At 42.8% G+C, this 24,095-nt stretch overlaps 1 protein-coding gene across 1 annotated transcript in view; it reads right to left on the reverse strand.

Annotated features, from left to right (window-relative positions):
- The window catches only part of CUL3 (cullin 3), a 105,033-nt gene that overhangs the window by 43,172 nt on the left and 37,766 nt on the right, over window positions 1-24,095 (reverse strand). Inside the window, exon 3 of the mRNA XM_029068606.2 lies at window positions 18,534-18,647. Coding sequence (XP_028924439.1) covers window positions 18,534-18,647 — 114 coding nt within the window. The remainder of the gene's footprint in view (window positions 1-18,533; window positions 18,648-24,095) is intronic.

Below are 24,095 nucleotides of genomic sequence, written 5' to 3' on the forward strand. Positions count from 1 at the left end.
TTATTTATTAATCTATCGCTTTGTGCCGAGCACTTTACTAAGCACTGGAGTAGATACGATATGAGAGATACTGGAGTAGAGAAGCAGCGTGGTTCAGTGGAAAGAGCACGGGCTGGGGAGTCAGGTCATGGGTTCTAATCCCGGCTCTGCCGCTTGTCAGCTGTGTGACTTTGGGCAAGTCACTTAACTTCTCAGGGCCTCAGTTACCTCATCTCTAAAATGGGGGTGAAGACTGTGAGCCCCACATGGGACAACCTGATCACCTTGTATCCCCCCGGCGCTTAGAACAGTGCCTTGCATATAGTAAGCACTTAACATATACCATCAATTATTATTATTATATGATAATCAGATCAGCAACAGTCTGGTCCTATAAGGGACTCCCAATCTATGAAGAGAGAGAGAGCAGGTAATTAATTCCTACTTTACAGATGAGGAAAGAGGCACAAAAAAAGTTAAATGACTCGCCCAAAAGTCACCCAGCAGGGGGGATTCTGCTTCTTCGTGACTTTTCAAAAAACTGCGGTGTCTACAAAATGCTGCTAGAGTTTAAAAACTTCCAGATGCTAGAGTTCTCTACAGTTGTCAAAGAAGCATCGACTTGGCCCAATATTACTGAGCCTCAAAAGTCTAGGACAAATTATTTCCATCAATCAATGGCATTTATTAAGTGCATGCTGTATGCAGAGCACTGTGTTAAGTGCTTGGGAAAGGACAAAACAGGAGAGTTGGTAGACGAGATCTCTGCCAACAAGGTGCTCGCAGTCTGCAGACATCAAAATAAATTACAGATAGGGGAACCGGCAGAGTATATGGATATGTACATACGTGCTGGGAATGTTAAACGGCGGTAGTACCAAGCCACATCCACAGTCGACGTAGCTGGGAGGGCGATTAAGGGACACGACCAGGTAGGCACGGAAGGCCTCTTGGAGGAGATGGGATTTTAGGAAGGTTTGGTAGGTGGGGAGAGTGGTGGACTGTTGAATTCATTCATTCATTCATTTAATAGTATTTACTGAGCGCTTACTATGTGCAGAGCATTGTACTAAGCACTTGGAATGTACAAATCGGCAACAGACAGTCCCTGCCCACTGATGGGCTTATAGTCTAATCGGGGGAGACAGACAGACAAAAACAACAGCAATAAATAGAATCAAGGGGATGTACATCTCATTAAAACAATAGCAATAAATAGAATCTAGGGGATGTACATCTCATTAACAAAATAAATAGGGTAATAAAAATATATACAAATGAGCGGACGAGCACAGTGCTGAGGGGAGGGGGAGAGGGGGAGGAAGAAAGGGGGGGAAAGGCGAGGGAGTTCTAATCAATGCTATCTATTGAGCATTTACTTGGTTCCAGAGTGCTGTACTAAGCACTTGGGAGAATACAACCCAACAGAATTAGTAGACATGGTCCTTGCCCATGCTGAGTTTACAGGCACAGGGAGGATGTGGGCAAGGGTCAGCAGTGGGGTAGAGGAAACTGAAGTACAGAGGGTAGGTTGGCAGTGGAGGAGTGGAGTGCGCAAACTCGTTTGTAGTAGGAGAGAGCTGATTGCCTGCCTTCATAATAATAATAATAATGTTGGTATTTGTTAAGCGCTTACTATGTGCAGAGCACTCTTCTAAGCACTGGGGCAGATACAGGGTAATCAGGTTGTCCCACGTGAGACTCAGCAGTTAATCCCCATTTTACAGATGAGGTAACAGGCACAGAGAAGTGAAGTGACTTGTCCACAGTCACACCACTGACAAGTGGCTGAGCTGGGATTCGAACCTATGAGCTCTGACTCCCAAGCCCGGGCTCTTTCCACTGAGCCACACTGCTGTGAGCCCCACATGGGACACAGTCTGTTTCCCACATGATTACCTTGCATCAGCCACAGTGTTTAGAACAGTGTCTGCAAGGTAGTAAGCGCTTAATGAATACCATAAAAAAACTTAGAATTCTTAATAGAGTTTGGGGTCTCTGTATATTCACCCTAGCTGTACAAGTTTCATATTTAGATCTGAATTAGTTCCAAAGAAAATTATTCTATGGAAATTATTTTTAACAGAAAACATTTCAATTCAAATGTGAACTAAAACACACTGAAGCAAAGTAATTCAAGCCAACAACATCTCAGAACTAATGATAATGCTAAATTTTAACATAGTAAGAGTTCAGAGAAAATGAACATCCCAAGCATGGCAATTTACTTAAAACAAAATGCCTTTCCACAAGGTAATACCATCCTTAAAAAAAAAAAACACCCACACAGAAAATATACCACTCTACTATTAAAAAAATTTCAAAATTCTACTGCATGGTCTAAATTCTCATATTTATTCCATTCTAACAATGAACATATACTTGCTACAGCATATAAGATGACACTTAAATCCAATTAAAGATATTGGGGTCAGGAAAACAAACAAATCCTCAAACTAAATCCTCTCAACATCTAAAAATCAAGAAATTTAACACCAACACCCTTGTTCAAACGCTTGAACAGTATTCAAAGACGGTAAGAACTGTACACTAAATTAGATACAAAATTAAAACTTTGAGCAACTAGTCATATTTATTGGTGGGAGAGTGCTTCTACACAAATGTATCTGTTTCAACTGTAAAACATTTGATTAATATTTCAATGACCGTCAAGCATTAAACTACATAACCTCTTTATCAACTTTAGCATCTTTATTAAGAGCATCAGCTGTTTCAGGTGGGCCTTCCAATACTGGTTCATTCAGTTTTTTCTACTCAGACAACTCATAATAAAAGGGGTCATTAAAAAGACTTTACAAAGGCTGCTTGTTTAATATAAATGGAAAAATCTAATAATGGGTGGCAGACAATCTCATGCTGACCATTCACTCAGGCTTTTTACATGACTATGTGGCTCCTTAGTGTGAGTATTATTAAAATACAAAGAATATTCCTATAATTAAAACAATTATTGATCTGGGCTAACTGGCCAAGAGTTGTCAGAACACAAACTGTAATGAAAATTTTACATCGTAGAGCTAAAAATAACAAAACTAATCATCAATACACAGCTCTAATGCCAATTAATACATTTCACTTTCTTTTCAGAAACACATCAACAATACAACTGGACTTTCAGCCAACAGGTAACAGATCCATGAATAAACTTTACTTTCACACTGGGGCTTCCTGACTTTACATCTGATGGCCTCAGCTTTATGAGATGATAAATTCATTCATTCATTCATTCATTCATTCAATAGTATTTATTGAGTGCTTACTATGTGCAGAGCACTGTATTAAGTGCTTGGGATGAACAAGTCGGCAACAGATAGAGACGGTCCCTGCCGTTTGACGGGCTTACGGTCTAATCGGGGGAGATGGACGGACGAGAACGATGGCGATAAATAGAGTCGAGGGGAAGAACATCTCGTAAAAACGATGGCGACTAAATAGAATCGAGGCGATGTACAATTCATTAACAAAATAAATAGGGGAATGGAAATATATACAGTTGAGCGGACGAGTACAGTGCTGTGGGGAGGGGAAGGGAGAGGTGGAGGAGCAGAGGGAAAGGGGGAAAAGAGGGTTTAGCTGCGGAGAGGTGAAGGGGGGGTGGTAGAGGGAGTAGAGGGAGAAGGGAACTCAGTCTGGGAAGGCCTCTTGGAGGAGTTGAGTTTTAAGTAGGGTTTTGAAGAGGGGAAGAGAATCAGTTTGGCGGAGGTGAGGAGGGAGGGCGTTCCGGGACCGCGGGAGGACGTGGCCCGGGGGTCGACGGCGGGATGGGTGAGACCGAGGGACGGCGAGGAGGTGGGCGGCGGAGGAGCGGAGCGTGCGGGGTGGGCGGTAGAAAGAGAGAAGGGAGGAGAGGTAGGAAGGGGCGAGGTGATGGAGAGCCTCGAAGCCTAGAGTGAGGAGTTTTTGTTTGGAGCGGAGGTCGACAGGCAACCACTGGAGTTGTTTAAGAAGGGGAGTGACACGCCCAGATCGTTTCTGCGGGAAGATGAGCCGGGCAGCGGAGTGAAGAACAGACCGGAGCGGGGCGAGAGAGGAGGAAGGGAGGTCAGAGAGAAGGCCGACACGGTAGTCTAGCCGGGATATAACGAGAGCCCGTAACGGTAAGGTAGCCGTCTGGGTGGAGAGGAAAGGGCGGATCTTGGCGATATTGTAGAGGTGAAACCGGCAGGTCTCGGTAACGGCTAGGATGTGTGGGGTGAACGAGAGAGACGAGTGGGCTGGTATAACCAATCGAAGGAGTTCAGACAGGAAAACAAGAACAAGAGGGTAGAAAATTGTAGGCGGCATATTGACGATTTTGGGCTTCAGGACTGGGGAAACTGGTTACCTTCTTCATGGGGACGGGCTATTTCACTGGTCCCAGGTTTGAAGGGTGTTACTACTGAGGGAGCGCTTAGTACTGTCTTCCAAAACAGGGGAGCCTTAGCTAAGGGTTTAGTCATTTTCTTGTTCCAAGGGAATGGGGAAGGAGGGGAAATTATTCTCCCCCACTCCTCTGATCATTATGCCACGATGGGCAATACGCTGGTCCAAACATTCGTCATATCCCATCTTCATTACTGCACCCACCTCCTGAATGACCTCCTTGCCTCCAGCTCTCCCCTCTCCAGCTCAGACTTCACTTTGCCGATAGGATTATTTTTCTAAAATAATTATTCTGCCCAAGTCTCCCCACCCCTTAATAATCTTCCAATGGTTGCTCAACTATTGTTGCATCAAGCCAATACTGTTCACCATCAGTTTTAAGACATCAGATGTCTGCCTCCTACCTCTCTCCTCACTCCTGTCCCACCACAACCCAGTCTCCACACTTCACTCCTCTAACACCAGCCTACTTACAGCACGCCTCCATCTCATCTCTCTTGGTTTCTCTCCTGCCTGGAACTCCCCCCTAACTTCGTATCTGAAAGACTCCCACTCTGCAACTTTAAAGCCCTACCAAAATCATATTGGCTGCAGAAAACCTTTCCCGATTAATCTCTCATCTCCCGGCCCTCTTTTCCAATCGTTTATACATTTAAGTCTGAATCCCCCGCTAAGCACTTTGATACTCACCCCACCGCCACAGAACTTATACACATATCCTTTTCTCTGTTCCTTCCCCCGCTCTATTCCTCTCCCCCTGCTAGATTAGAGTGGTGGGCAGGGAACGTATCTACCAACACGGTTGTACTGTACACTCGCACGCGCTTAGTACAGAGTTCCGCAAACAGTAAGCACTCAAATACCACTGATGATGATAAAGTCCTTGAGGGTAGGAAGTGTGTCTAACTCTATTGATCTCTCCCAAGTGTTTAGTCCAGTAAGTGGTCAATAAATACCACTGAGTGATTACTAATAAGGGCTACTTGCCTTTATATTGTTTTCTGAAGGGGGTGGTCATGTCAGGTCATCACATAAGAGCCAGCCAATAAAATCACCGAGAGTTAGGCCTCTGAACAATGAACTGCTCCAGGATAATACCACCATGGAATGACGCTGGGTCTCCAATTTCCCAGGATCCAAATTAAACTTTTCTGAACTCATTATAATCTCAAGGCAGTGTGGAACCTGGAGTCTGGAACCACCCCAGATCCCCTAAAGGTTCCCAAACCTCACCTCAGCCCAGGCTCCTCATCCTCCCACAGGTCAGCCCAGCCTGAACGTCTAACGAAGAGCACGCAGTTGAATACACCTCAGACTGTGAATAAAATAAAGTTCACAACTAGTAAATGCTATAGGAAGTAGCTTCATACTCTGGCACAGCACGTTGGAACCTGCTTTCCCAGGCTCAACATCCAGACAAGTTGCCACCAACAAGTAATAGACTCAAGTGTTTTTAATAAGAGTTTACTTTTAATCATGAAATAAAAACATACTAATTAAATATTACGACGCAGTCATGGAATGGAAAGGAGAGGACCCATTTAGAGAAAATGCCAATTAAGATGCAAGTTAAACCCATCTCAATAGTCACTGGAATCAAGCATACAGAATTTTCCCCCTCATAAAGAACTGCCTCAACATGTTCTATAGTCCTTCATACAGTGGATGTGGAAAGCTTTGTTGCAATTATAGAAAGGGCATAATGAATGCCACAAGACCACACATTCGCAGACTACAAAGCACACTTGCTTCCCAAAGTTCACCAAAATACCCAGCTACCACGTAATTTATACTGACGGCCGATTATTTTAGGATCGCTCTCTGGAAGACCTTAGCAGTAACTTCCAAATCATGATTGGAAGTGGTTTTTCAAATGCCATAGGGCAGTAAATATTATTTATTAACCCTGGAAACTGAACACTTCAGTCTAACCAGCGAACTAGATTTGGCCCAAAATTCAAAGTTTTGCATTCAGTATTAAATGCTTGGATTTCCTTCACATTTTTCAACACAAATCAAATTTAATTTCAACTATGTTCCTATTATCTAGTGCCTCAGTTGCCATAGTCTAATATTGATGTCACTCCTGTGATTTTTTTTTAAATTAAGAAGCATTTAAGAAACGTTAAGTTTTCTGGCTTCTTTAAATCTTGGGGTATAAAGAAATAGTCATGTGAAATATCAGTATTCACACAAAATAAAATTGTGGCCTAGTGGAAAGAACACAGGCCTGGGAGTCCGTCAAATACTGGCTCTGCAACTTGCCTATGTAAACTTGGGTGAGTCACAAAATCTGCCTCAGCTGTAAAATGGGGATTTGACACTGGTTCCCCCCACTAGACTGTAAGACCCAATTTGGGACAGGTACTATGTCCCATATGTTTACCTTGTTTGTAGTAATAATAATAATAATGGTATGTTAAGCACTTACTATGTGCAAAGGGTAGTAATAGTATTTATTAAGCGTTTATTGCATGCAGAACACTGTATTAAGCACTGGAACAAAGTACCCAGGACAGAATTAGAAAGCGTCAAGTCAACAGAGCTTGTACCTTCTCCAGCATCTAGTACAGTGCTTGGCACAGAAGTACTGAACAAACACCACAATTATTATTATTAACTATGTTCAAGTGGGCAACCACTATACCTGGCAAAGATCCATGGGACTTTGCTTATTTCATTCCCAAAACATTTTTTTGAAAGCAAGCAAAGTTGAATGGTGTGAAATCCTACACCAAATATCACTGATATGACGCCACAGAAACGTAAGGAGAAAAGACAAATTTAATTTCCAAAAAGTCTCTGGGGCAGGCAGTGGAGGCAAACTAAGGGAATTCTGTTATGAGGAATATGTACAGGAAAGTTTTGACAGCTGCTGTTGCTGAAGCTCTTCCTAACCCCTCTTTAAGTGTCTGTCGGTGCTGAAAAAGAAAGAAGAGAGAGTCGGGAAGGTGGGAGGGAAGTGAAGGTGAGGTGGATCAAGATGAGGGAGTGAAGATATGAGATAAGGTGTGGGGAATGGATACTTCAGGTGTCATGTTGTGATACTTTCTAAAAATGTTAACAAGCCCTGACTTGAGGATGTCTTGATTTCCCTCTATTCCCCGACAGGCTGACAGCACATGAGCTGTTATTCTGTTCTAGGAAAATGGGAGGAAATTCTGGGAACCAAGAGGAATTAGGTAAAGTAGAAAATCCTTTTCTCAGCTCTTCCAGGCACCAATCAGCCTCCATAGGATTGGGGGAAGCAGAGGAGGTAGAAAGAATTTCCCAATTTTCCATGATTCCAGTCTCTTCCCTATTCTCCAGCACCTAACTGCCTGAGTATCTGTGCAGCCAGTCAACCAGGACGGGGCCACTCTGATACCTGGGAAGGATGAATTCATGAGGGCCCTGAGATCAATTTTCTCTTTACTCTCAGGTTCAAACCGAACAGACCCTTGAATATATTTGTAAATAATCAACCAGTAAAACAGATTATTTAGCCTTACACTGTTAGCCCTAGAGCAAAAGAAAATTAACCATGTTGAATGGAGGAAAAAAGAACTGTTACATGGAGAGCTGATTTGCTTATACCCTTTGCTTATAATGACGTATGAGAGGATGATCAAATTTGGGCAGGAGATTTTGATTTTAAAATTTCTTGAAGATATACTCCTTGACTGTTAGTACGGTTAAATAAACCCTCAACGAAGAGGAGAAAGCCAGAAATAGTTTCCAAGGCGGGCCCCTTTTTTGGAACCCTTAGATAAAGCAAATAAATCCTCCCTTCTGGCTACTGTGGAGAAAGAAAGGTCTAAGAAGAGAAAGCACCTGCTGGAAATTGAGCATACAGAAGGAAGCCCCTTCCCACAAAGGGTGTTCCAGAGTCCCTCTCGCGTGAAAGACCCTCCTCCTCTGAGGGTCAGGCCAGGCAGAAACGGGCGGTGGGAGTGAAAGATTTGATCACCCAGCCTGACAGAAGAACTGGCGATATTTTAAAGAACCCCAAGGCGGCACCCCGTTGCGAAGGGAGATCTCATGAGATGCTCAGATAGGTTGTCAGAAGAAGCTAAGGGAGCCAGGAGTCATATTACAGGTTGCTACTAAAGATAGGCAGTAAGGAGGTTTCGGAGGGCCCATTTAGACTGCTAACCCTAAGACGGAAAACCAGGACTTGTGTGGTGGCATTCTCTGAAATGTTGCCAGTTCTAGACACAATGCTCGAGAAGCAGGCAGAGGGCCAGACATTCAATGCATTCAGGAGGCAATGTTGCAAAGAGGCGGAGTTCAGATATAGCAGTAAATAGGGATTTGGGGGACAGGTGGAACTGGTACTGGAGGGATGAGCACTACCTGAATCTAAATGCAATCAGGTCACTGGAACTAAAAAGGGGAAAAGGCGGTAGACCAATTTGTAACGAAAATAAAGGGCAATAAAGGGAAGTGCCGCCAAGCACCAGACCTAGATTAATGACCAGGGCCCTCTTCTCACTGCAGATGGGAAGACGGGGCAAGAACACAGTGGGTGGGCTTTGAGGTCTATGAGGAAGGCAGATTGTTGATCAAAACCGAAAAATCGCCACGTGTGAAAACCGTCAAAAGTAGGCAAAGCCAAAATATCAACTGACACTAGTTTTAACAGTCTAAAAGAGGAAATTGGTGACCTGCAATACGTGGAAGCCAGTAGCATCCTGAGAGAAATTAGCATTCCCAAGACACGGTGTAGGGAAGAAAAATCATTTGGAAACGGCCTTGTCCGGATATAAAATTCAAAAGTAACGCCCCAGCCTCAAACATTGCGAAACTGAAGCTCAGCCTTAAACATGACAGAGGTGGGTTATTCAAAGTCTTCTGTGGCGGACAGACCAGCCTGACAGGAAAGGATTTACTCTTTTTGAAAAAAGGCTTCGCAAAGACAAGGTGACCAAATAGCAAGTTGGAACGTAGAAAGAGACCCTGGTTCGGAAAAACGCATTTGTGCAGCAAGGAACTAGCTACATTTGGACTGGAGTGGTGTGGTCATGCGACCATTTTGATTTTTTTCAGCCACACTAGCATGCATGGACAGGGCCTGATTGTCATCTCTGAAAATGAAGGACAGCTTTATATTATTAATGTCTGTGGTCCCTCTATATAAGTAAAATAGAGGGACCACAGACATTAATAATATAAAAATCTTACCAGATAAGGTAAGAACCTTACCAGATCAGATAAGGTGAGTACTAATGGAATCTCTGTGGGTAGAAACTCCACACTGGAACAAAAAAAACTGTAATAGGATTTTTCTTTTAACCAGGACCAGGAGGAGTAAAGTGAGAAGAAAATGTTAGATAAGATTGGGGAAGCTGCAAAATGAAGGTTGGTAATAATAGTGGGAGTTAACCACATATATTTTGGCTGATTAGAATCAGGAAGAGAAAGACTGGATGAATCTTAGTATTTCAAAGTATCTGGTGTTGGAAGCTTACATTCGAATATCATTCTGTAACAGTAATTAGTAATACAATTAAAATTTACATTCTTAAACGTTAGAGAGAGAAGACCCAAAGTAAAATTTAAAAAGACTCCATCTTAGCAAAAATGACTGAGGTGGTTGAAAGACTAGCTAGTCAAAAAGTAAAGTGGAAACGATGTAAAAAGCAGTCCCGGGTGGGAAGCAAGAGGCCCCGGCCATGCAGGTGGTAGAGTTCCAGGGAAAATGACTTGAATTTGAACCAAAAGAGAGACAGAAATCAAAAGGAATTGTGTTTAGGCAAGTGGCAAAGATCATTCTAAGAAAAGTCTCTTAATTTTGAAATAGAAAATTACTAATGACAAAAAGGATTCCAATGCTAATATTAAAATATGCTTCAAATTTAGCAAAAGCATGCCAGCCAGAAGGGCCACATGATAATTATGCAAAATGGGTACCAAAGGAAGAAAAGGTCATTCAATGAATTTTTTAGTCCAGCTTCCACTGAAAGATATTAAACAGATTCCCCTATCCAAACTGCTTTGTAGCAGAAATGTTGGACGAACTGGGTCAAACTGTAGTTGTACACAATTTCAATTCAAACCAAAAATTTAGAAAGAAATCCTCGAGGGCAGGAGTTGTTTCTTTTACTCTTTCAAGCTTAGTACAGTATCCAACACATAACTAGTGACTGATTAGATAAAAAACTCTCGGGATGAGTTGCCATTCACATAAGAGGTCAGAAAGAACCACCAAGAGAATGCTGTACTCATTCTGGCAATGATGGGTAACCGACTACTGTTTTATTGGTTGACTGCCAGTATAAGAGCAATTCATCAAAAGGCCTTCATCAAAAGGCCTCCAGAATTTACCTAGGGAATTTACCTGGAAAACTAAACACAGATAAACACAATTTTTAGAGTGAAGACAACGTGATTTTAGTAGGGGTAAGCCATCATCAGTGGAATATACTGAGCACCTGTTACGTAAAATTACTGTACTAAAGGCTTGGAAGAGTACCAAAAAAGAGATACACCTCTTATCTTTTGAAGTCTGGAATCTAATGGGGAACAAAGGTTAAGGGGAAAAGGCTACTTTTCAGGAAAAAGAAATGAAATAGGTAAGTCCTGAAAACAGGGTAAGCACATGGAAATCTTCAAATCTGTTGACATTAAGCTGTCCTGGGTGGAGAAATGCCATAAAGATGACCTAAACGCCAGAAAGACTTATAGCTGAGGAAGAACTGGACTTTAGCATGAACTTTAAGGTAGGCAAGCCAAAAGGGGCAGGCACCACCAAGAAAAATATAGGAAACGAAAGACAATTTTGTCATAACACTAACCTTTGTACACCCATACAGGGAATACTGCCTGTAACTCTGGTTACTCATACCACATTCTAGGAAGAATATAATAAGGCTGGAACAGGTACAAAGAAGATGACAACCAAGAAGATCCTGACAGAGACTCTGCAAAGAGTAGGACTCTTTAGAAAATCAAAAGCTGAGAGAGACACTGATTAAAGTCTGCAAATTAGAGGTAAGGAAAAGGTGAAGAAGGAATTGCTCTTAGCCAAATCCCTACGATACTATGTTTAGGGCACACCACTTGAAGCTTGAAGGTGACTAATTCAAAATGAACCCCCCCCCCCCCACACCTTTTTTTTTTTTTTAAACACAGTGGGTGGTAAGCATATGGAGTTTGTTATAGTGGAAAATTGTGGAGGCAGGAAGTAGACAATTTCTCCAAGCTTTGAGGGTAAGGAGCATGTCTTACTTCTACTATACTGTATTGTCAACCGACTAATCAACAGCATTTATTGAGTACTGCACTGTACTACATGCTGAAGAGAATGAAAAACAGTTGGAGACAGGATTTTGGTTCACAAGGAGCATCTCCAAAGGTCCTACTTGAGGGACTCATTAAGTGTTAATGAATGAAGGGTGTGGATAAAACCAGATTCAGACACTGGCTTCCATAGGGAAGTCTGGGGTGTTCAGAGGAAAAAAGTTAAGATGGCTTCATCAAGAAGTGTTTAGATAAATCGATTCGTGGATAGGTCCACAAAAGAATATAAGAAGGAGAGTTAGGGATGTTAGAAGGAATAGCCCTAACCATTCATAAGTTATACTGGAAAACCAAAAAAACAAAGGATTGCTCTTGTTTAGCTCTTAATTTGTGGTACTGCAGTCAAGTCTCCTCAAGTCAACTACCACAATCGCAAGAAAGTTATAATAAAAGCAAAGTGATTTTTTGATGATTTGATGTGAGGAAAAATCAGCTGGACATTGCAACTGTCCCAAAACTTGTGTTGATCACCTTGTGGTGTGATCAGATTAACACGTCCAAATGTATGTTATCTATTAACTAAGGAAAAGACATGGAAAACTCAATTGATCTAAAATCACCCAGTAAGTTAATGGCAGAAAAAAAAAATTACTCTCCTTTGGTCAAGATGCTGCACTACTGCACTGTTATACCTACTCTGGTTCTTAAATCAAAATCATTAATTAACTGAAGTAACTTGAGAGAGTACTGTGTCAAAGACTTGAAAAACCAATGCCCTTAAGTCAACTGTCAACAAATCAATAACTTAATGATCAACTGTCAATCCAACTGTCTAGAAAATTAAAATAATAGTGGGTCATCACCTAGACCTATTAGGGATATGAGATGATTATGATGTTTGGAAATTCTGATCATCCGAATTTGTTTATGGTTGGGCTTCAGGTGCTTGGTTTTAAGTATTTTCACTCTGACAAATTTGTAACATTCACCAATTGTGCTAGTTAAAGTTGATATCTATAGACACCCATACAATTCAATTGTTTATAGCTTCTAAGCACGCTTACTAGTTTAAGAATGCTCCCAGGCAGTAGTTGGCTTTGGGGGCTCAGTTTTTGATCTTAATCCCCAATGAAATGCTTACTTCACTCCTCTTGTGCAGCCCTGCCTCACCGAAGGGAGGGTCTATAAGGAAAAAATGACCTAGAGGGAGAGATTATTGCTGATTTTCCTCTTCCTCCCCCACTCACTGTGGTCAAAGCTTGTCTCTCTTAAAAGCAGGAAAACAGGCTAAAACTCAGGAAGATCACTACCCACCTTGACCTCTCCTGCAGAAGGGGGACCCTGAAGTGGCCAAGGTCAGACCTTTTAAACTGCTCCGCTTCAAGCCACGGAGGCAGGAATCTCCTAACATCCATTTCCCTTCCTCTGCTTTACCCACAATTGCCCAAAGCACAAATCCATCTGCTAACTGTATGTTAAGCCAAGATGTACGCAAAGATAACTCACGATTGATGATATTCACTATCAATCGATAGTATTTATCAAGTGCTTAACTGTGTGCGGAGCACTGTATAAGCACTTGGGAGAGTACAGCAGTGATGGGTAGACACAATCCCTTCCCAGAAAGACCTTACATTCTACAGGGGGAGAAAGGCATTAAAATAAATTACAGATAAGAGAGTTAGTAGAGTATAAGGATATGTACAAATGTGCCATGGGGCTGGGGTAGGTATCAAAACTGTTTAAGGGGCACAAAGCCAAGGACACAATACATCCTGGATTATAGTAATCATAATTAAGGTATTACACACTTAATATATGCCTAAGCACTGTGCTCAGTGCTGGGGTAGGTAAAAGAGAAACAAGACACAAAACCCAACCTTTTGAAACTTGCTTTAAACTAAGCAAGAACTAGAACATGGTTGAAGTTCTAAGCGGGATACTATGGAAAATCTATGCTTAGTAGTCAGCTGATTCGGCAAGGACCATAAATAATTTCTCCCAATAATGTGGTAAGCGAAGTCTGGCCTTGGATGGATATTGGAAGAATGTTCCTTGATTTCCTAATACCATTCCAGCCAAACTATGTTGGGGAAAATATGCACTGTGGCAGTACTGAGTGTAGGAGCTAATGCACTTGGATGGAATTAGAAAAAATAAAGATTTTGTCTAGATGGCTAGTCAAATCATGAGTCTATACTCCAGGGATGATGAAGGTTAAAGGAAAACAGAAGTTGGCTTAATTCACCATACAAAATGATCATTCCTCAGTCGTTTTCAGATAGCTTTTGTTGATGACCTCTTTACATACCCGCTGCTTATGTCTGCTAATTAAAAAAGGTTTAGGAGGTAGTGACAACCTTGATTTTTCACTCATTACTAATTGGTAGAATATTTACTGAACCCCATAAAAGGACATTAATATCCTCTCGATTGGACGGGAATGTTAGTGAGAAGATGAAAGCATCCTGAAAGAGGAAAAAAAATAAAAATAAAAAAAACAAAAACCACCACCCTCGAAGTACTCTCTGTACTTGCTAGAAAAATCAAGAGAGAAAAAAATGGAAAATTTAAGACCATGCCTAAGAAATGGAAAACAAAGACAGGGGAAAGAAAACACTCCTAATTTACGAGCATTGAACTTGTTTCTATTTATTTTATGTCTGTTATTGAGTCATTACCTCCAACTTTACCACTGCACTAGTCCTACGGTACCAGGACATGAGTTACCTCCAAAACTTTGGAGCCTGGGATAAGTAAGGGGCATTGGAACCCAAATCTCATACCCATATGAAATCCCCTGGGTAGCTGGACCCATATTGCCCTTCTACCCAGAGCTGGGGGATACATTTTGGGTTAGGAGGAAAGTTTCCTAATAATAAGAATGATGGAATTTATCAAGGACTGCCTACATGCCAATCACTGTAAGAATTACAGGATAAAATGAAGCAACGAGAAGCAGCGTGGCTCAGTGGAAAGAGCCGGGCTTGGGAGTCGGAGGTCATGAGTTCAAATCCCGGTTCCGCCACTTGTCAGCTGTGTGACCATGGGGAAGTCACTTCACTTCTCTGGGCCTCAGTTCCCTCATCTGTAAAATGGGGATGAAGACTGTGAGCCCTATGTGGGATAACCCGATGACCTTGTATCTACCCCAGCGCTTAGAACAGTGCTTGGCACATAGTAAGCGCTTAGCAAATGCCAACGTTTCCCCCAATTAGACTGTGAGCCCGTCATTGGGCAGGGATTGTCTACCTGTTGCCAAATTGTACATTCCAAGTGCTTAGTATAGTGCTCTGCACATAGTAAGCGCTCAATAAATACTATTGAATGAATGAATGAACCAACACAGCTCCGACTCTCTATATGCCAAGCACCGTGGGAAATATAGGATAAGTTGAACCAACATGGCTCCTACCCTCCATGGGGCTCACGGTCTAAGAGAGAGGGAGGGTTAGGAGGTATCCAATCCCCATCTTCCAGATGAAGCAACTGAGGTATAGAAAGTGACTTGCCCTAGGTCACACAGCAGGCAAGTGGTAGAGCCGGATTAGAAACCAGTCCTGATTGCCAGTCCTGTGCTTTTTCTACCAGGCCATACTGCCTTCTCCGCTCTCTCCATGTGGTTTCCTGTTCTCCACACCCTCAGGATTCAATACGGTTCTTCTATCCTGAAGTTGTGAGGAAGACAGTCTAGATAGATGTGCCATTGCCTTCGTAGAAGGTACAGGAAGAAGGTTCCTTTCCACAATCTTGGGGGAGCCACTCTCTTTCCAGAACTGCTGAACTCCGTCCCTGATGAGATGTAAGCTTACTGGAGGAAATCTCATCGCAAGCCATGATTCCGCTGGCCAGATTCATCCCAGAGGGGTTAGGAGTTGGGAGAGAAAATGATGATGAGATAGGATTAGGAAACCTCCACCCCACCACCACCCCGATCTGAGATTGGTGAATGCCAGAATTAGGGGAAGAACATGTCTGCGATAGTCAAGGATCACGAGCTCCACATCCACCTTCTTCTGCTCACAGTTCATTGATCTTTGGATTCCTTCTGTGCCTGGAGTCACATCCCATTCTTTCCCTTGATACCCAGCATTTTCAGACCACTTCTCTCCCTGGTAGCGCTGGGAATGACTCATCAGGTCCGATATCCACGCGCCGCCCGACTTTAAAAACAGCTATTATTATTACTGTATTTGGTAAGCACTTCCTACTATCAAACACTGTTCTAAGTGCCGGGGTAGATACAAGGTAATCAGGTTGGATATAGTCCTTGTCCCACATGGGGCTCACGGTCTAAGTAGGAGGGAGAACAGGCACTGAATCTCTATTTTACTGATAAGGACACTGAGGCACAGAGAAGTTAATAACTTGCCCAAGATCACAGAGCAGGCAGGGGGTAGGGCTCTGATTCCCAGGCTGGTGGCTCATTCCACTGGCCACAATACTCCTCATATAACATCTCCTGGACCCTGGCGCTTCTGGAATCTGATAGCATCAGGGGAACGGCACCGGGTATGAGGTCGGGAAAGGGAAAAAGGAAGGGAGCTTTCCTGGACTTCAGTGGGGCAGTAATGGCAGAGCTGTTGTGTTAAAATCTGCAAGTTTACTTGAAAATGAACAAACTGCCTACCCCCGCACCTTTTCCTCTAGATGAACCCTTTATTCAACTCTTCCTCAATCCCAAGCCACGACCACCGTTGCTTAGCTATTATGTTCACACTAGGGTTGCCAGAGTTTCCAGTCTGCCATCCAAAACGCAATTCTATGCTCCTTAATATAAGGTAGATGGTCACCTTGGTTTGAAGGGCAGTAACACAGAAGGGATGGGAGGGGAACAGAGATTTGCTGCACATATTCTTAGGCGTTAAGCTCCTAGTGTGAGCCCTGGGTGGCAGCATGGAAACCAGGTCTTTATAGGGAGTGATTAGGGCGACAAAAGGATGACGGAAGACAGGACCGGCTCTACGGTCTACGCAAATTCAAATTAGGGATGTCTTTTTTCTCTTTCCAACTTCCATTTCTTGCCTTGTGTTCTAGTCTCCCTCTGTGTCCCCTTCCTTTTGCCTCGGGTGCCAAAATATCTTGAGTCAGTTGTACAGAAAAGTCTCCAGGGAGACCATGAGGGGCAAAGGACGAGATGTCTGCCCTTGAAACACCTCTCCACTCCCTTTATCTTCGTCCTCTCTGCAGTTTTTGGAAGGCCACTAGCGCTGGGTGCCTCGCCTTTTCTCACTCTTTACCTCTAAAAAATTTCAAGCACCTTAAGCCGTGTCCCACAGTTACTCTCCTCGCCTGCTAAAGGAGAGAGAGGGAAGGGAACACAGACATGGAGCTGCTGGCGGTCCTACGCTTTTGAACGGAGTGAGGTGAGGGGCCCCAAAAAACTGGACAGAACTTCCTGGGTTTTAAGAACTCACTCAAGCACCTTTTGTAAAATTCTGAAGCCAGCTGTAGGGTGAGCCGGGAGAGAGAAACCTGACGAGCCAGAGGCAGGTGGAACTGGGTTAGGAGTGGCCTTGATAGCACAAGCATTTGCAGGGGAGGCCCGGGCAGGAAGATCATCTAATTAGAATTTCCCTGGTGTCCAATATAGCATGGGCAGATATATGCTGCTAGGTTCCCCCATTTGGAATACCCATTTGCCCACAAGATTCAGTCACATTTTCAAGGAATCTAACCTGGCTGTATTATTGGGCATGCCTACATTACACATTAAATAACTTTAGCAAGGTCTCCCCCCCAGCCCCAAACATGATATTTGTTAAACACTTACTATGTGCCAGGCATTATTCTAAGCAGTAGGGTAGAAGCAAGCTAATCAGTTTAGATGCAGTCCATGTGCCACATGGGACTCACAGTCTTAATCTCCCTTTTACAGATGAGGTAACCGAGGCACAGAGAAGTGACTTGCCCAAGGTCACGTAGCAGACAAGTGGTAGATGCAGGATTAGAACCCAGGCCCTTCTGACTCCCAGGCCCATGCTCTATCCACTACGCCACACTCCTCTCCAAACTTTTCTTCAAAAATACCCACCTTTATAAGAGTACCTGTCTGAGGTAGCAGAGACTGACATATCCTGTCAACAAACTGGCTCTTTTAGATAGGAGGATTAACCAGATAAAATCATTTACAGTGACCTTGACACCTCCACACTAACTGAAATGCCTGGCAGAATGGTCTGGCATATGTCACCTTAGTGAACGCCAGCCAACCACTACCTGGCACGCGCAGCAGTCTAGAATTTGCAGGCCTGTCTTGTCGACAAATTGAAGACGCCTTAAAAGGCACAAATCTACTGTCATAACATTCTCTGACGATCGATTGTGACTATAATCTTGATCCAAAAAAATGAACAGTACTATTACAGAACAGAATATAAATACAAATTCCCACTAGAAATGGAAGCTACCAAACTGTGTCTATAAACAGGAGATAGCCATATAGATTAACACAGTAACCCAAGTCACTCCTAGAGGAAAAACCTTCTTGGGAGAAGAGATGACAACAGCTCCCACCTGAAGACTCAGGTTCTTTCTATCTGTCCCTCGGCCTATCCCACTCACACAAACACATACATACCACAGAAAATGCATGAGATGAAGCACTGACCCTTACCTTTCTGCAAAGCTTTTCAAAGCATTTTCCATCTCTGAAGCACAAGTGATAGCAAGAAACAAAGAGGTGAACAAAACTTTCAGTCTTCCATTCCGATCACCGAGAAGTAAAATGGCAAAACATGACCAATTTACCATTTTCTTATTGACGCGGCCTCTCTATAAGCTTAGTGTTTGGAGAGGAAATACTTCTTCCTTTGTGTATTTGACCTTGATTATTTCAAAAGCAGATTACCCATATACAATCCAAAGAGGAGGGTTCACATTCTAATAACATATGACATAACCTTCGCCTCTTGCAGAAAGAAAAATGAAAAGCTGTAATTTTTACCTACCATATACATTAGAATGTCTCTAATCATCACCATGGCTGTCTGATGATCATTCCAAGCTTGATTTAGCGTTTGAAGAAAGTTGTTATTCAATGAATTTAGTACATCTTCTCGCACCTGCAATAAAATAGACTAATTTCAGTCTGTGCTCTATGTACATGAATTACAAGTTAACAGATTTATCCTACAGGATCTCACCTGTAACTTTTTGGAAAAAAAACATAACAAACTTGGACTGGGAGAGAAGAGGTGGAGGGAATGAGAGGGCTAGGTGGATGAAATTAAATCACTCTTTTCACAAACGAGTTGGACAAGTCACTTAACTTCTCTGTGTCTCAGTTTCCTCATCTGCAAAATGGGGATTCGATACATGTTCTCTCCCCTAAACTGTGAGCCTTATGAGAGAACTGATTATCTTCTATCAACCTCAGCGCTTAGTTTTGTGCTTGGCATATCGCAACTGCTTATCAAATACCACCATCATCAAACAATATTCAGCGATCTCTAATACTATGTTTGTCTTTGCACATTACAGTCAACTTCACCTCAGTCAATACTTTTGGAATGAAGTTTTAAAATAACCTAAAATTCCATTCTGTATAAGAGGGAGAATCACTAAAGAGCAAATCATTTTATATTTATAGCATACTATAAAATTTGAAATTCAAGGAAGCGCTGATTAAACAAGTGAATGCCTCTGCAAGCAGGTCCCTTACATATATTAATAAACAGGAATTACCAGCACAGAAAAAGTTATAAAATATCAGAGTACAGAAAATCAATCAATGGCATTTGAACGCTTACTGTGTTGCAGAGCTCTGTACTAGACACTTGAGAGAATACAATACAATTGGCAGGCAGGATCTCTGCTCACAAGGAGCTTACAGTCTAGAGGGGAAGGCAAATTAAAATAAATTACAGTCAGGGAAACTAGTAGAGCATTTATATGTTCATAAGTGGTAGAGGGCTGGGGTGAGAGTATCAAAGTGCTGAAGGTACTTAAGGAATACACAGTCAAGCGCAGAAAGGACACAGAAGGGAAAGGGAGTGGAGAAAATGAGGGCTCAGACAGGGAAGGCCTCTTGGAGAGGTGATTTTTAATAAGGTTTTGAAGGTGGGGAGAGTGATCGTCTGTCACCTATGAAGAGGAGGGCATTCCAGGGCGGCGGCACGGTGTGGGCAAAGGATCGGCCGTGAGTCAGACGAGATCGAGGTAGAGTGAGTAGGCTGGCGTTAGAAGAGTGAAGATTGCAGCTTGCATTGTAGTAGGAAATCAGCAAGGTAAAGCGGGAGGGGGAGTACTGACTGACTACCCTAAAGCCAATGGTAAGGTGTATCTGTCTGACGCACAGATAAAAAGACAATCATTGAGGTTTGAGAGGAATGGGGAAGACACGGACGAAACCTTTTTTTAGAAAAATGATCTGGGCAGCAGAATGAAGTATGAGTTGGAGTAGGGAGAGGTAGTAGGCAGGGAGGTCAGCAAGGAGGTTAATGCAACAGTTAAGGAGGGATGCCTGGAACATCACGGTAGCAGTTTGGATGGAGATGAAAGGGCGGATTTTAGCCATGTTGTGAAGGCTGAACCGACAAGATTTAGTGGCAGATTGAATATGTGGGTTGAAATGAGTGTTGAAGATAACGGGCTTGTGAGACAGGAAGGATGGTGGTATTGTCTACAGTGATGGGAAAGGGGGAAAACGGGGTCTGGGTGGGAAGATGAGGAGCTCTGTTTTAGACAAGTTAAGTTTGAGGCGTCAGTGGGACATTCTAGAGATGTTCTAAAGACAGGAGGAAATGTTGGCTGCGGAGAAAGAGAGAGGTCAGAGCTGGAGCTATAGATTTGGGAATTATCTGCATAGAGATGCAAGTTGGAGCCATAATATTAAGGATGGTATTTGTTAAGCACTTACTATGTGCCAAGCACTGTTCTATGTGCTGGGGTAGAAACAAGGTGATCAGGTTGTCCTCCGTGGGGCTCCCAGCCTTAATCCCCATTTTACAAGTGAAGTAACCGAAGCCCAGAGAAGCTAAGTGACTTGCCCAAAGTCACACAGCTGAAAGGTGGCGGAGCCGGGATTGGAACCCACGACCTCTGACTCCCAAGCCCGTGCTCTTTCCACTAAGATACGGCTGCTTCAACAAAAGCAAACTATGGGAGCAGAATGAGTTCTCCAAATGAATAGGTATAGATAGGGAATAGAAGAGACCTGAACTCTAGGGACTCCCACAATCAGGGGGTGGGAGGCAGAGGTGGAGTCAGTGAAAGAGACTGATGATGAGCAGCCAGAGAGATAGGAGGAGAACCAGGAGAGGACATTGTCAGTGAAGCCAAGGTTGGATAATGTTTCCAGGAGGAGGTGGTGATCCACAGTGTTGAAGGCAGCTGAGAGCTCAAGGAGGATCAGGATGAAGTAGAATGCCCTTTGGATTTGGCAAGGAGGAGGTCATTGGGGACCTCAAATAAGGTAGTTTCCATGGAGTAAAAGGGGCGAGAGCAAGGTTGTAGGGGGTTGAAGAGCATATTGAAAGAGAGGGCGTGAGGGTAACAGGTGTAGACGACTCGCTTGATGAGTTTGGAAAGGAAAGGAAGGGAGATAGGTCGATACCTGGAGGATGCTGTTGAGTCAAGGGAAGGTGTTTTTTTAGACTAGTGATTACGTGAACAAGTTTGAAACCAGTAGGGAAGGAACCAACTTAAAACGTATGGCTATAAATCGTGGTCAGGGAGGGTTGAAGAGAGGGAGCCAGTCTTCTGATCAAGCGTGTAGTACAGTGCTCTGCACAGAGTCAACATTCAATAAATGCGTTGACTGATTTAATTTTGATGAAGTTCAAAGGACTGGAGTCGAAAGCGCTGGTAGAGGGGGTAGACTTCGAGGAAGTGGGAGACCTCCTTTTGTTTTACTGATGGGAAGGATGGAAGGAAGAGTTAAAGAGGGGCAGAAGGAGGATGGGACTGGAGAGGGGCAAGTGATATTTTATGGAGATCAAGCTTGCTTCAGTTTTATCCGCGAAATATCCAGGTCATTCGGGTCATGGGACTGGGGAGTCGGAGGTATAGGGGGACTTGTAAAGGGAGTTAAATATCTGAAATAGCAGGCACATGCAGTGGTACTGGAGAAGAACTGTTGCCAGATGGAGAGGACAGAGCCCAAGCAAGTGAGGAAAGCTTGAGCTGGATGTGGTTAGCCTGGTGCCTGATACTGCCAGTTGGTGGTATGAGATCAACAGAGGGGTAGCGGAGTGAAGGAGTTGAGTGGAGAGGGCAACGGTGAAGGGGTGTATCTGTGCCTTCAGAAAAGGTAGGTTGGGTAAGGAAACCAAATGGAGCCCGACGACTTTGTAATATTGGAGGGGGCTGAAAGATCAGAGGTCTTTGTGGGGACATCAAACAGATTTGGAGGTGGGTGGGAAGATGGTAGGTAAGGAGGTTGTGGTTACAGTGGAATCTTAGAAGTTAGGAACAGTATGAAAGCTTGATAATAAAGCTGATAGAAAAGTTGGGGTACAACAGTAAGAATTACTGGTTTTACAAAGTGTGATTCTAAGACAGTAACTAATTTAGGGGATTCTAAGGGATTTGGGGGGTGGGGAATGTGAGGGCTTTGGAAAACAAAGAACAACCCTGCAAAAGATTAAAAAAAGCAACTTGGAATTCCACAGATATTTTAGAATGGGAAAAACAGATGACAGACCACCTTCCACATGTTATACTTCAGCATCTTTCTTGGATTAAAATGATCTATGGTATTTATTGAGCGCTTACTGTGTGCACAGTTTGTACTAAATGCTTGGGAGAGTTCAATATGTTGGTAAACACATCCCCTGCCCAAAAGTAGCTTGCAGTCTAGGGGAGAAATGTTTTATAAACTAGATACTTGCTGAAGAAAGGCAGCATATTTACAAAGAATTATTTTAGCAAAAGAAAATTCCATCCTTAGTATTCAAATGTCAACTCAACCACTTGAGAACAAGTTTAATCCCTAACAATACTCTGTTGAATGAAAAATATCAGTTTTGACCACTCATATCGACAGATTCCACACATATCCACCTAGAATTTTTTAAAAAACCCAAAACTGTGGATTTATATGAGTACATTCTCAATATGCAGCCCAGAGGAGGAGACACTGTGTTAGAGTACTCTAATCTTGACCGTCATTACACACGGGCACACAACTATGACGATGATGATAATGGCATTTGTTAAGCAGTTACTATGTGCCAAGCACTGTTTTAAGTCCTGGGGCAGATACAAGATAATATAGTTGTCCCACATGGGGCTCCCAGCCTTAATCTCCATTTTACAGATGAGGTAACTAAGGCACAGAAAAGTTAAGTGACTTGCCGAGGGTCACACAGCAGACAAGTGGTGGAGCCGGGATTAGAATCCACATCCTCTGACTCCCAAGCCCATGCTCTTGCCACTAGGCCATTCCACCCAGTTGCATCCTATCCAGACTCACCTTGTCGGAAGAACATTCCCTAATTCCTCAATGGCATTCCTTTCAAAACGTGTACTGAGCACATGCACTGTTCCCCAACACTGCTCAAAATTTAAGGTGAAACATACCAGATGGTCAGAGAACAAAAACCTGAGTATAACACAGAGCTACACATTACTTATGGAAAGAACACCAGAATTTATTCATTTATACTGATGTCCATCTCTTCCTCTAGATTGTAAACTCCTTCTAGGTAGGGAATGTGTCACACTCTCCCAAATCCCCAGGGCAATATTCTCCACACAGTAAGCACTCATCAAAATAATGTGGGGAGAAAGTCATATTTTACCCATGTAGTATTCTGAAGCCTAGGTGCCACTTTTCATTTTTAGAACAGGGATGGCGGTGGAGGGGCAGGTGGGTGTTAGGAGGTCCAGGGACAAGAAGAATATTCAAGTCCAAGATCATTTAGATCTTTACTGCAGTCTTGTCAGAGACCTGGGGTGAACAAGCCTGAGAGTCCAGGCTCCAAAACCAAATCTACCCTGCAGACTGGGTAGCTAAGCTCACTCTTAAATCCTTCCAAAGAAAAGTCTTCTTCCTTAAACTGGACTACAGCCTATACAAAGGTGGGAAATTGAAATGTTTTTTACACTCTTCAATTATCTGAAGCTTCAGAATGCCTTTGAACTAAAACCTTCACTACTAAATGTTAATTTGATAAGAATATTCAAATTATGGTTTCAAAAGATAATCACTAATTTGCCAAATTGTACGTTAACGCAACAAACCTTTACTGTAACATATGCTTTTTATTCTTAGCTTATTTCAATTTTCTAATCAAGGAGAGACAAAGGCAGGTACAAATTGGAATGGATTTTAATTGCAGCTAAATGTTAACTGCGGGTCGATAAATGAGCTTTTTTAAATAGAAAGCAACCAAAGCGGAATTGTGTTAAGTCCCATCTACTCAAATTCAAGCAGCAATTAAATGGGGATTATGACAAGGCAATAGTTCCTGCCACAAAAATACATCTATGTATTCCAAACTCCCAGAAACCATAAAAATGCCTTCTAACAGATTCTCGAGTAGTAGCTCCTCAACTGCAGAGATTTA

This window comes from Ornithorhynchus anatinus, chromosome 7 (genome assembly GCF_004115215.2).
Source record: "Ornithorhynchus anatinus isolate Pmale09 chromosome 7, mOrnAna1.pri.v4, whole genome shotgun sequence".
In the NCBI taxonomy this organism is placed as follows: domain Eukaryota; kingdom Metazoa; phylum Chordata; class Mammalia; order Monotremata; family Ornithorhynchidae; genus Ornithorhynchus; species Ornithorhynchus anatinus.